We start from the raw sequence: 13,889 nt of genomic DNA, 5'->3' as shown, positions 1-13,889 counted from the left end.
CTGCTGTCTTTTGCTGCCCAGGTTAAACATGATATACAAGTCACTTAGATAACTTAAAAATGTTTTAGTTTATGTTATAGTTTAGCTTTATTCAGTGTTCCTGAGTAAATTGGTTTAGCTGAGATTAAAGTTATAGTGCTCACATAGATGAATAAACATCAAACAAAAAAAGGATTAAACAGAAGTGTGAGATGGTAGAGAATTTACTCTAATGTAGGGCTGGGTATCGTCACTGATTTCTAGAATCGATTCGATTCCGATTCGATTTAATTCGATTCGATTTGAATCTGGGAAATTTTGACAGTCAGAAATATTATAATTCAGATCAGTACATTTACATATTTTTGCATCTATACAAAGGAAGCTGACACACGCAAGACTTTATCAAAGGTGTGAGCATCACAGCAGATAACTCTGTGTCAAAGCAGCTGAAGATAAAACACAGATAAACATGAAGGTGATTTTCCTGGCCTGGGATTTTATAAAAATATTCTGCAGTACATCAAAAACGAAAGAAAACCATTAATCAACATATGAACGTTACCTCTGACGTTCCAGCGGTTTTATTAGAGACACGGCTAAGCGTTTTGCATTTTGCATCATTTTAAAAAGTTTAAATTTGTTCAATATTGAACGGCAGAAATTATGTTTTCTTTTCGGAAGTACGTAATAGGAAACAAACAGCGGCTGACAGCGCTGTAAACAACGGTAGACTTGTGCGTAACAAGCAAGCAAATAATGAAGAAAACAGATTTTTAGACGGGAAACTGTTCTTGAAGTACAGAGAGAGACAGAGAGAGCTGTGCATGAAGTGTGATTTTATGATGGTGGAAGCAAAACAGTAAAAGTCAGAGTGAATTCATGACGATGTTTATGTGAAGCGCAGTTTGGATCTTCTTTTGCTGCTGGTTCGGTCAATATTGTTTGGAGAGAGATCAAACTAACAGCTTTAGAATCGGAGCAAAAACGGCTTGAAAACAAAAAAACCCGCCGACAGATCAGAATCAGCGAGCTGTCGGCTTTCAGCCCCGACTGTGAGAAAGGCGACATCTAACTGATTCTGATCCGTGGGTCGCGCTGTGTGTTTACGTCTTTGTGCAGAATCCGTGTTCCTGCTCTCATTTACTGTCTTAGCTGTTTGGTGGTTGTTGAAATTTTGTGAGATGTCACCAGAGATTCTGGCATTTTGGGAAAAAGAAATTTATATAAAAAAATCGATTCAGGATTTTAATGAATCGGTTTCACGTTATCCAAGCCAGAATCGATTTTAATCGATAAATCGATTATAAAAACCCACCCCTACTCTAATGTCAAGTTACATGTTAGCGAGCAAGGGGCAGACAGCTGAGTTTATTAAACTCCACCAAGACAGCTGGTGACGCAAATCTAGGCTAGACCGTCCAATTTCACAACCTTGCACTTCTGGGCTCCTCTGTCTCCGAAGGACCTGGCCCACATAGACTGCGAAGGCCAGGTTCTTTGCAGGATGCAGCCTAGGAATTGGGAAACAACTTCTGAACATGTTGTTTTAGTTTCATTTTGTTCATTTGTTTGAAATTTTAGTGTTATTAAAAGTTTTAAGGGATTTTTGTATCTGATATTTGAATGAATAATCTATGAATTGTTTTTTATCTTTTAATGAAAAGTGACTTTTTAAATTGTCAGCAGAGCATTCTTTAAACATGCAATCAGTTTGTGTTCTTGAAGAAAGTTTCATTTCTTGTACAGTTTCAGCACAGAATGAAAACAAAATGGGAAAATGTGTTTTAAGAGAAATGAAAGCTCACAAATTTGACTTTGGTGTCATTGCTGCACACATTCTATCGCTTGGTACACTATATTTCAATGAAAATCAGACATACCATTTTCCACTGATATACAGTTCACTTGCATATTTACCTTACTCTTTTTATAAAGGTAATATAATGAGCGAAGGATGTGTTTTTAAACTGATAAAACAGGTTAGCTATCAGTACATCAAAACTGAAACTGTCTAGAATGGCTTGAATTTAAAAAGCCTTCTCACATTTATATTACACATGTACTGAGACAATATTCTCTCTTTCTTTTCATGCTCACCACCACTGCAAAGGCTGTAACTTTATCTCTATCCTTAGGTCAGAGCCAGGCCACTATTTACCAAGGAATTAAAATCTGAATAATCATATTTATTTTATGCCCCAGTGATCTACAAATTGACTCTTACTTCAAACATCCTATTCAGCAAGTAGGCTGCACCTCTTTTGTTTTTGTTTGATCTGATCACTGAAATAAACTGTACATAAGTGCAGTTCAACTTGTGTCAGCAGAGCAGACGGATGTATTCAGAGAGAGCCGAGGACGTTTTCACGCCTAACCCTAACCCTGACATCCTCCAGCATCTGTCTCCTGAGGGGCACCAGGCAGGGATGCCCACTCTCCCCTTCACTGTTTGCAATTTTTTATCAAAACACTAGCAGCAACATTTAGGCGGACTATAGTTATTAAGGGCATAAAATGCAAGAACGTAGAACCTCAAATCAGTCTTCATGAGGATGATGTGTTGCCTTTTCTCCGAGGTAATTGCATTAATAAACTCTTTCTCAAGACTTTCAGTTTATCCAATAAACTGGTTAAAGTCTGCAGATCTTCACATAAAGAGGCACTGTAGGTGACACTTAATAATTGTGCACATTTTTCAATTTTTCATATTACTGCTGTGTTGCAGGATCCATGACAGCAAGAGGAAACATCATCATTCTGGACAACCCTATGAGTCCAGTCAACATTTAATTAAAAACACAGACAGTGCAAAACAACGAGGTTTGGTAACATACGCACTTCAAAGTCCTGAGAAACTGCCTGTACAATTCCTAAAATGTGTGTATTTACTGTGTTATTTAATAAATAAATAATCAAATCTATTTGGTTTTATCATGCTAGAAGGTGCAAAATCACCCAAATTAAAGCATATTGGTTATTTCTGCAATTCAGAACGACGTTTACTTAAATAGCTAAATATGCAAAACATAAGCTTATAGAGGTGTGTGAGTCTTAGCTCAGTGTTGGAGCTATTTATTCTTTAATTTTTTTTATTTTGAAGTTTGTTAAAGTTTGTTGGTTTGTTTATGTTTTTGGGTTATTTACAATTTTTATTTGTAGGTTAATATTTACTTCGTTTTGTTAAGTCACGCAGGAAGAACTGTAGAGACTGCACTGTAAAACCTAATAAGTTCACAGAACTCAAAAATTGTTGTGTAACAGATTACACAACAATTTTTTAGTGATGTTTTTAAAAGTTTTAAGTTTAACTAAAATAAAAATTATAGTTGCAGTTGCCTTAAATTACCTCAATGTTAACTCATAAATGTTGATATTCCTCAACTTATAATTAGGGAGTAATAAACTCAAAATGTTTTACATATTGCAACTCATACAATGTGGGAAATAAACTCAAACTTTTTCATATTTTCTAACTTATAATATGGGAAATAACACTTAAAATCTTCAATATTTTTTAAAATACTGTGGGAAATACACTTACAAATAATTCTAAACTGTTTACCCAGTAAATTATAATCAGCTAAAAGTGTTAGAAAACATGAAAGTAACAACACTAACAATTTAACAACTTTTTATTAAACACAATGTGCTTTTAAAAAGGCACAAACAACAGAGCTCACTCATAAAAAAGTGCTTCATAAATAAAACAAGAGAAAAAGACTCCAAGGGTCTCCATCTCAATTCTAAAATTCAATAACATTTTCAGTATTAACAGCAATTGCAGCTATTAGAACATTGATGCATTTAACACTTACTGTACCTTGACAGCTGCAGCTCACTTTCTTTTTTAAAAATACATAAAAAAAACAGTACTGGTTTCCACTGCTGTACTTATAGGGAACAAACATCAAGGCAGTGCATTTACGTATTAGGCAACAGAACATTAAACATGAATAGTGAACTGAACAGTCATTCATCTTAAATGTGAGGTAGAAGAGGCAAATGATTAGGAAAAAAACAAACAAAAAAGCTTCCTCAATACTCAGCTTAACAAGTAGTCCATTCTGAGTGATTCACTCATTGAACAAATCATTCTTCAGCATCAGTAGACGCCCTTTCAGTGGTTTGTTGTCCTCAAGGCACATCACAACCTTCTGGATAAATGTGAATGTAAGCTCAAGTTTCTTTGGGTATTGTAGGTCTAATGCATAGATGTACCCAAAGAGCAGGAGAAATGACTCAGCCAGATTTGTGGGACCATTCACAAGTATTTCATCCTCAACGACAATGCAGATGCTTTCGGGACTGAAGAGGGCCGAATCAGTAGTGTCATCCGTGACAACTGTCAGCAGAGCCACAGGAGTGTCAGTGAGGTCTGGACCATCTGCTGACTGCAAAACAAAAATAATACAAGAATGAGTTCAGCCCCACAAGGACACAAATCATTATAATGGATTATAATGTCAACGATTTAATTTGATATTGCGATACATCATGATGCATTACAATAATCTTAATTTGGGTTTGGTTTCAAAACATATGTGTAAATAAATGTTTTCAATAATAAATATATGCCAAGATATTTGTTTTTGTTATTTACCAAACATTTCTCTGACCACAACATGGCACCTCCAAAAAAATAGAACACTTGAATTTTAAAAAGGGAGATAGTTTTTATCTGCAGATTTTTTTTGTATAATAATCTTTCAACTATTTTCATGTTTTCTGGTTTATGCGTAACAATCTTCTTGCAATCTTATTCAACAATAGTTGATATATGGGAGAAAACAAGTCAGATGAGGACTGTGTTGAACATCCTTCCTGATATACACCCTGGTTCTCCTTGAGTTCTGAGCGATGTCATATGGTTGATGCTGAGGCCAGTACACTTACATCACAAGTCCTGAATAACGTGGAGGCATCTTCACGCAGGTACACAGGAAGTGCACGAAGGACGAGGGCCCGTCTTGTATTTACATCATGCTGTTCCTAGATGAACACACAATATCTATTAGAATAGTATTTACACAAATGCAGAGTAAAAACAAAGTGTTGGATAGCCATGTTCTGATTGTCATTGTTATAGATCAGGGGTGTCCAAACTTTTTGTGTAACGGGCTAAACCTGTCAATCTAGAAGGGTAACCCAAAAAAAATCTAAAAATTTTGAATAATTCAAGGCAAAATTCTCTAGTTTCTTTGTATTTATTTTTTATTTAAATTGGGACACAAATTATAAAACTCACCCACTGACAACTGGTGAAATGTTGACTCTCTGTAGCGCTCTTTGCAGTCTGATATCTGTAAACAATATGTGCACAAAGACGACTTATTAATGTTCCAAAACATTTTTTGCACAGCACACACACACAAGTAGTCAGCTGATCTCATCTGATGCAGATCTGCTCCTTGATCAAGTGACATTTGTCCGGATTTTTGGCACGAGTGACATCGAATCAGCACCGCAGCTGGATGGCCCGATTTACATACCCAGCGCAGCTGATACTCACAACAATAATTTACTAAGATTATATGCACTCCTGTTATCAAGTCCAGTTCAGTCTGTTAATGTTAACCGTTTCAAACTAATGTTGATAAGTGTGTTGCTAAGCTTAATAACTTAAATAACAAACTTGAAATTTACCCGTCCTATTTTCCCTTTTATTGTTTTTTTCTCTGTGCTGTAAATCTTCTGTCTAAGAAGAAATCTGAGGCTGCTGTTCTGAAAATTAGCTACCAAAGCTTTTTCTGAATGAATCAATAAAGATCCATTTATGGAAAGCTGTGATGAAAGCAGTTTTGTCTTTAATTATATTCAACAATATAACATATTCGACCACTTTTAAGTGATTTTGTGATCTTTAATACACTTTAATACACTAAAGTTAAGGTTATTTACCTAATTTCTAGTAAGTAGCCCTCAGTGAAAAAAGTTTGGACACCCCAGCCTTACAGGTTAGGGAGTATTTGTGATCCGCACAGTCTGCATCAATGATTCTTTCTTAGCCTGGGAGCAGAACGCGGCTCTTTATTTTCATTTCAATTTATCTAGCAAAGATCGATAGGGTCTGGCTTAAAGGTGTCAAGGAGGCGCCTCAGTCTGGCTGGTTGAGCCTTGTCGAATTAGCGCGAACAATTTAGCTGAACTTCGTTCGTAGCACCGAGTTCGACCAGTGTATAATGTTAGGCTGAATCAGGCGATGCATTTTTCCGCAAGCCTTGACTTGTAGAGCTCGCTTAGTGGAATACCCCTCTAAACTGTTAAAAGGATTTCGAGATTATCTCACAACCACACATTTGAGACTACGAAAAAATACAAACGTGTCTAATTACCATCATGATAACACACTCATGTTGTTTATTATTGTTCGCTTCATGCTAGCGCACACACACACAGCTCAACAGCGTAAACTACTGACTGTGTAACACGGACACTTATTGAAATAAGTATACTCACAATACGCACGTACATTACCGGCGAATACGACAACCAGTGGAAAGTTTTAGTAGAAAGTTCAAATGCATGGAGCTAGAACTGCCACCGTCAACTTCCCGGGCAAGAATACAATGCATTATGGGAAATGTTGTCCCCCACGGAAAACCGCCAAAACGTTACATCATTCTAATTTGAAATAACATTACGTATTTGTCACATTAGAAAACTTCTAAAATTACAATTACTTGGATTCGAATTCATTTATAACAAACATTCACTGTGCACAAAGTACGAATATATTTCCAGTAAAAAATAAAAAAGAATGTTTATCGAAATTAAATTTAAACAAAACAAAAACACGTTAGACTTACCAAATTTAGGGCAGTTGATGAAAAAAAATAAGGTGGTGGTCGTGGTGGGTTGAAGTTGGGGACTCTTAATCCACACGGGCTGGCCAAAACTTCCCCGTATCAAGGTAAATTCAAGATGGCTGACTAAGCTTTCCTGAGGGAGCGACAAGACTCCACCCACCAGAACGTCACTAATATATGCTTCTTAAACTTTTTGAGCGTTCCAAAAAATTTAGCTAAAAAATATTGAGCCCTATTCAATTAAAGCTGCATAAAAGCCAACAGAGCTCAATACTTTATAGTTTGCTCAACTACAAAACGACATTTGAGTGTTATGAGCTTATTAGTTATGAGCTAGGACAACTGTTAGGGATTACAGTGTGGTATAGAACCAGCATGCACTGGGGTGGGCCTATGTTTTTTTTTACCAAAGCAGGAGAAGCAGCAGGAAGGAACAAAAATGGGTCTTTGTTATTGCTTGCAAAAATGGATAAATAAACCATAAAGTACATTTGGACATTGGACTTCTATAGTCTGCATACAAAATATCACCACAGTGCAGCTGTGCAGTGGCTTGTAGATTTGAAATTGTTGGATGTTTGGTTGGACCAGGGACGATTCTAGGATCAGAGCTTTGGGGGTGCTGAGCATCAGGAGAGCTGCCCAGCCAGGCAAGATAAACTTTACTTGTCACGATGAGACTTCTTCCCTGTCTCTGTCAGTCCCTGCATCCCTAAATGTCTCCAGTTGTCCCGAGTTCCCTCTGACTGTCTCCTTGGTGCATTTAAACCCCTGTTCCTCCCTGTCCTCGTCGTCTGTTGTCTTCGTCTCCGTTATCAGTCATCATAATTTTACCATCTCTGTGCAAGTCTGCAAATTTCTTTATTAAATCACAAGAATCTTAAATTCATCAAGTCTCTCTGTGCCTGGGTCCTCGTCTCAAAACATGACATCACTGTTTTGTACATTTCAACATAATTTAATCCCCAAATTTGTGAAAGAAAAGCAAAACACTTTTTTGAAAAATCTGTAACAAAACCATCAAATCTGATCAAGGTTATTTAAATGCTGCAAAAGAAGAATGGATTGGAATTTAAAAAAAAATACATATCCTAACCTTAATTACTGGGGGAGAATAATGAATGATGCTCATAGTTAGGAATGGGTATCGTTTAGGTTTTATCCGATACCGGTGCCAAACCGGTACTTTTGAAACGGTGCCGGTTCTTAAACAGTGCTCAAACCGGTGCTTAAAGAATGGAGAACACAAAATTGGTCCAAAAACCTCTCATGTTCAGCTGTTTTTTTGTCAAAAGATAACCATGTTAGCCTTTTCTGCGGCTATGGGGCATATATGGTATCACTCTTGGCTGGAAGCAGTGCTTAAACAATGGAAAAAAAACACAAACTTTGTCCAAAAACCTCTCATGTTTAACTGTTTTCCACTTTTTCTTTGGTCATTTTAGCCTTTTTGGCCAGGGTGAAGGGAGCATCTGCCATCAAACAAGAAGACAGCCGCATGTAGCTATGATGATGTTTGCTAGTTCACCTTACCTGCATTAATGTAATAACGTGGTTAGCCTACTCAATGTAAATTACACACGAACAACATTAACCTACTCGCCCAGAGAAGAACGGCTGCTGCTGCCATCATCATCCTCATCATTTCTGCTACACTGGCAGGGCTAGGGGCCAGGACTCTCCTCTTCGAGTTTTTGGGGGATGTTGCTAACTCCGGGTCCGATAACAGGCAACCCTCCCGCAGTAGATGTGCTCAGTGTGAGGTCTTGCAGCAAGCTATCAAATACGGTGCATTTCTCAGCTTTTAACAAAATTCTATATGTCGCCAGGTGTTTCATCGGATTCGAGGTGTTACCTCCTTTGACAGTATCACAGTATCAGCTTAAAGCACTTGTTGCAGGCTGCTGAGTTTGCATCTTTTGCTGTGAAGTACAGCCAGACTTTTGACCACTTCGCCTTGGGCATTTTTAATCTGTAGCTCTGCTCTAAAAGAACGTACGTACCTGGCCCCGCCTACTATCCTCGAAACGTAAAATGATTGGCTAGAATCTAAAGTGTATCACAGCTCAGGAAAAAAAAGAACAGAAATAAAGCACCGAAATGTGCGCTGCTTTTCGATCTGGTTACTACCGTTTATGTCGGTACCCACCCCTACTCATAGTGAGTAAAAAGTAAACTGAGTGCATTTTTTGAACAGAGATTCACTTTTAATATTTATGTATAATATAATACAGATACATAAAAAACACTCCGGAAACAGAATTATTACAAAATATTTAAAAAATATATATATAAAAATGGAGGCAACTTTGCCTGTGGTAGAATGTATACCATGCATGAAAACATCTTTACTGCAGATACTAATTTTACTAATTTAATAAGACTAATTTTGTGTTGTAAGATTTAGGAGTTTCATGCTTTCATAGTGGTATTTGGGAGAGCTTGACATTTTCTCACACTGTAAAAAGTTTGAGAAATACTGAGAAGTGTATGTGTGCTTTTGGAAAACATTTAAAGCTGCAGTACAGAATCTTTGAAACAAGCTTAAAACATTTTTTAGAATATAAACAGAGCATCTGCTTCTCTTTACAGCTCCTCACTCCACCAGGGCTGTTTGGCACTTTCTGATAGTGTGCAAATGTGATGTACGTACTACAGCAGTCATACAGACAACTGGACGGTCCAAAGGTTGGCCTACCTATTACTGGCTGAGGTTTTAGTAGAGTTATGGCTGAACCACATAAAAATATATCATTAATTTTAATATATCCAATCAATGATAATGTTATGTTGGAATGTTGTTAAAGAGGGTCAAAATGTTTCAACCCAGTTTGTTTGTGTGAGTAAAATCAGGTTTTTTCTCTTTGTCAGTTTAACAGTTTGTGTTGTGCCTGTCACTGTTCCCTGTCTGTTTTCTTACCTGGTTCTTCCTGACTCTGTACTTTCTCCTCACATTCCCCTCTTTCCTCTCTCCCTCTTTGGACTGACAATCATACACAAATAGATTGTATTCAATTAGATTAAATTACATTAATATGAAAAAATACTATTAAGATCACTAACAAAAAGTCCTCTCTCAGTGTACTTTCAACCAAAAGGCAAATAACCGCATGAACATCTAATAAAAGACATAAATATTGAAACACTGATCCAACATTATTCTTGATTAACGGATCATTTGATTTTACACTTTTACCTGAATGTGGCTCCTTTTTTTGGAAAAACTTCCTTATATCCATTATGAACCTGGCTGTCTCTCTGTACACACACACACACACACACACACACACACACACACACACACACAACAGGAGTTATAAGGTTAATGGGCATTCAGTCAGTTAGTATCCATTTTAAAACAGGACAGTGGTAACAACCAGTGGCGTGTCTAGAAAATTTTTGTTGGGGGGGCCAGGTAGGGGCACAGATTTGGAGAAGGGTGGCAGATTTAATTGGCAGATAATGTTTTAAAAAAAAATTCTACCAACCCTTAACCATAATTCAATAATCCTATAAACCTAATAACCAAATGCACTTTTAACTCTTATTAGAATGAGATTTTAACCACTACGGTGCAAAGTTTTTAGATACTGCGTTGATAAAGTACAAGAGATACAATCAGTGCTTTGTCAGTGTTTACTCAGCAGTCAAGGACAACAATATTTGCATAGTATTTTTACTGACATATAGTGCACATATGTTTTGGGCAAAAACATTTTTGAAAATTAAAATACGAACATTTGTAACAAACAATTGACAAATTAGCCAATGCCAATGCAAAACTTTCTCTGCCTGTTAAAAAAAGAAGATAATCTTCTCACAAACTGGTGTTTGATTTTGAAACAGGAAAAAAGTGGGGAAACAACTGAAAAGACTAACATTTGAATGAAACCTGAAAGCAAGTAAATACTTTCTATGCTGCCTTATCGTAAACTTTGGTAATATTGATAAAGAACAACACTGGCTGATGATAAAATACAGTCAGCTGGCATGGTGACACTGCCAGTATTAACCTGCAGGGCTGGACTGGGACAAAAGAAATTGGGCATTTTTACTACAGACCGGCCCACCAGGTATTAAAGCCATAAAGACTTTGACTGAAAACAAACCCTGTTGTGACAGTGATGTACAGTCTTGTTGGTATATGTATGATTTCTATACATTTTACGTCAGATAAAAACTTTGGTTGTAAGATTTAGATAATTATTTAATAAAAACTAGGTATTTTAAATGAGAATAAGAAAGAAAAGTATTTCTTTGTGCCCACCTTTCCCTGTTAATGCCCTACCTGGCCCCCTGGCAAAACTTTGCTAGACCCGCCCCTGCACAGTTACCAGCTGTCTGCTACATAAAAAAGGATCCTGGTGTTATTTGTCTCTCAGAAACAGTTCATAACTTCCCTTCAACTCATTCATGTCACCTAAAAGGTAAACCTGTTTCTCCATCACCTGTTCAGCTCTGATGGTTCAGTAAGGACATCTCCTGGTTTCATCTTCATGTTTCCCTCTCACCACATATCTAAACAGACATCATGACCAGCAGCTTTACAGCTGTGGCTCCAGCAAACATCAGCTGATACTAGAAATTAATATTAAATACATTCTAACAACAGCCGATCAAGCTTAAACGTGCTGCTGTTGTTTAGCGCAACATCTGCTGGTTTCCTCTTTCTGGCGCAAAGTGGGCGATAAACAAGAGAGAAAAGCCGATCAGCTGATCATTGATTAGTTTCATGATTGAAGTAGCAACAGGAGAGGGAGGGGGAGAGAATGAGAGAAGAAGAGGCAGCTGTGCAGCATAAAGACAGAATAACTCCAGCGTTGTGTCTTTTTTCCATTCTAGCTAAAGTCCGGGACAAACTGCGTCTCTTCTCAGCTCAATACGAAACGCGTAATATTTTCTCTGAATGAGGGACCATTCCATTTTTTTAAGGAGCCGTTGGCAACTCTACTAACCTTATGAATAAAATAAAGTTCACTATCAGTAACATCATAGCACCCACCCAGCTGTATAAAAACTCCGTCAAACTGGCTAGAACGCAGTATGAGTTATTGCAACTGACAGTAAAAAGTCAGCAACATGAAAATAAACTCCACCTAAACTTGGTTTATATCTGACCCAGATAGACTGCAGGTCATAACTTCTTACCTGAAGTTCAGTTCACCTGACACTCGGACTGGTGGCTGCTTCGGGTCTCTCCTCCTGCCTCCCCTTCCCTCATCCACCTGTTGCCTCTGTGGAAGCCCCGTCATAGCCACCACCAAACAACGGAGTTATTTCTACACATCGACCTGCATCTGGCCAATCCACCACCTCTCATTGTTCATGCCATTACAAAAAAAATAAAAAATAAGTCACTGGGGATATGCCCGGTATGCCCGATGGCCAGTCCAGCTATGTTAACCTGCAACCAAATCTGCAGCTCCATACAGCAATGTTACGACTTAGATTATATCTTATAACGCATAACTCTTATGTTAGCTGCCCTCAGTAGCATACTGTCTGAAATATTCCACAGCTGCAATAATTCTTTAAGTGTTATTTTTTTCCTTGGTATTCTAATTTCACCGAAGTTTACTAAACTCAACAAACTTGATATTACTTACCGGGACATTTATTCTGTCCTCATTTTCTTTCACCGAAAAATTGTTTCCTGCAGTGCCATCTTTCGCGCTTGGCTCTCCTACCTTTGCTAACGTGATGCGCATAGCGCAGAAGCGATGCTGCATTCACTTACACTCGGATATCTGAGCGTCACCGTGAAAACATAATCGGACATTTGATATTTGATTGAATTTTATTGTTTTGCCTTTGGGGTGGCACCTGGGGTGGCCAGTCTGGTTTGGGGGGTGGCCTGTGCCCCCCCAGGCCACCCCGCTGGACACGCCATTGGTAACAACAGCAGGCTACGGACAATTTTAAGTTTTAGATTTTAAATAGTCTGTATACATTTCGATGGGAGCAACAGGACGGTCAAATATCAGTGATTTTACTACGAGAGGACGGATTGTAGGGTAGCAAACATCGTTGGAAAACATGTTTTCAACACTGCAGGTTACCTGGTGTAATGTTTTTCAGTTAAAAAGAAACATGGTCTGACTCCTACCAACTATATAAAGAGTAACTGAAGGTTAAATGCAGCTAATATGTCCTGTTTTAAGCCAGGCACTCACACCTCCGCTCCGCTGTGTCTCAGCCACCATCGCTCTGGCAGAAAGGGCGCTAGAGCCAGAGCAGGGGTCGAGCTGGAACAGACCACTTTGGGAGGGGGGTGTTATCTATACTGTTGTTGTTAAAATGTTATGTCTCAACCAAGTACAGTACTGTATGCTTGTTATATTTTTAGCAGTGTGTCACACAAACAGCAAATATTGTAAAAAAAAAAAAAAAAAAAGTAAGAAATCTTTGGGGGTGCTTGATTCATCTTGAAGCAAAATCCGCCAAAGGTGGATACTGCTAAGTGGTCTGCAGGTGATGCTTTGTGTTGTTGTGGTCTGTGTGAAACAGAAAAATAGGAAAGGAGAGTGTCTTCACACACTTAGCATGGCCATCACCATATATGGATTAAATGGTTATCTGATTTTTTTTTTTCATTTCATGTGGCATATTAGAATTGGCATTTAATCCATATATCATTCACATATCGCAGTGTTGTAAGAGTATAATTTTGAATATTCTTCTCTCTCTATTGGTCAGTGATCAGTTAGATGTATAACAATGTTATAAAGTAGTTTTAATTGTATCAGTTCTTCATTCTAATGTGAATCATTATCAGATCTTGTGGAAAATGTATTTTGTTATAGTGTTTAAGAGCAGATTCATCAAAGCACCTTTTTTATCTGCACTATATTGTTTCAATTGTTGTAATTAATAATAATTTATATTGGCATTTAAAATTGTTGTGATGCAGCATAGACTTCATAATTTGGGCTTTACTTATCTGATTATGTTTTTATAATCTATATTTTTGTTTAAGAATCGTTTCTGAAATAAATATATCAAAATGTAAATTAACAGGCTGTTTGTTGCTGCTCTTCTATCAATGACTCCATGCTGATTTTAATTTTTAATAAACAAACAATCCACATATTTCAGTGCATG

At 37.4% G+C, this 13,889-nt stretch overlaps 1 protein-coding gene across 3 annotated transcripts; it reads right to left on the bottom strand.

Moving 5' to 3' along the window:
- Positions 1-3,596: 3,596 nt before the first annotated feature.
- LOC143415677 (uncharacterized) lies at positions 3,597-6,925 on the bottom strand. Of its 3 annotated transcripts, none has more exons than XR_013096109.1 (4): positions 6,789-6,925; positions 5,228-5,282; positions 4,876-4,971; positions 3,597-4,373 (listed from the first exon to the last, which is right to left on the bottom strand). XR_013096109.1 is itself a non-coding variant. In XM_076881036.1 (4 exons), the coding sequence occupies exons 1-4, from the start codon at positions 6,451-6,453 to the stop codon at positions 4,056-4,058; spliced, it is 480 nt and encodes a 159-aa protein (XP_076737151.1). In that variant the 5' UTR covers positions 6,454-6,614; the 3' UTR covers positions 3,597-4,055. The 3 variants fall into 3 exon arrangements, 1 of the variants encoding a protein (XP_076737151.1); XR_013096108.1 differs by lacking the exon at positions 6,789-6,925 and adding an exon at positions 6,439-6,617; XM_076881036.1 differs by lacking the exon at positions 6,789-6,925 and adding an exon at positions 6,439-6,614 and having other exon boundaries at positions 5,232-5,282.
- Positions 6,926-13,889: the final 6,964 nt, after the last annotated feature.

The sequence above is a fragment of the Maylandia zebra genome, unplaced genomic scaffold (genome assembly GCF_041146795.1).
Source record: "Maylandia zebra isolate NMK-2024a unplaced genomic scaffold, Mzebra_GT3a scaffold02, whole genome shotgun sequence".
In the NCBI taxonomy this organism is placed as follows: Eukaryota; Metazoa; Chordata; class Actinopteri; order Cichliformes; family Cichlidae; genus Maylandia; species Maylandia zebra.
The sequence above is the reverse complement of the archived record's forward strand: the minus strand, read 5'-3'. Positions and strand labels throughout refer to the sequence as shown.

Excerpts from the sequence above, each read along its gene's own strand:
- LOC143415677 (XM_076881036.1), bottom strand. Across the intron at positions 4,972-5,231 it reads CAACATTTCACCAGTTGTCA|GAACAGCATGATGTAAATAC; the intron begins GTGGGTGAGTTT and ends GTGTTCATCTAG. Across the intron at positions 4,374-4,875 it reads CGTTATTCAGGACTTGTGAT|TCAGCAGATGGTCCAGACCT; the intron begins GTAAGTGTACTG and ends TTTGTTTTGCAG.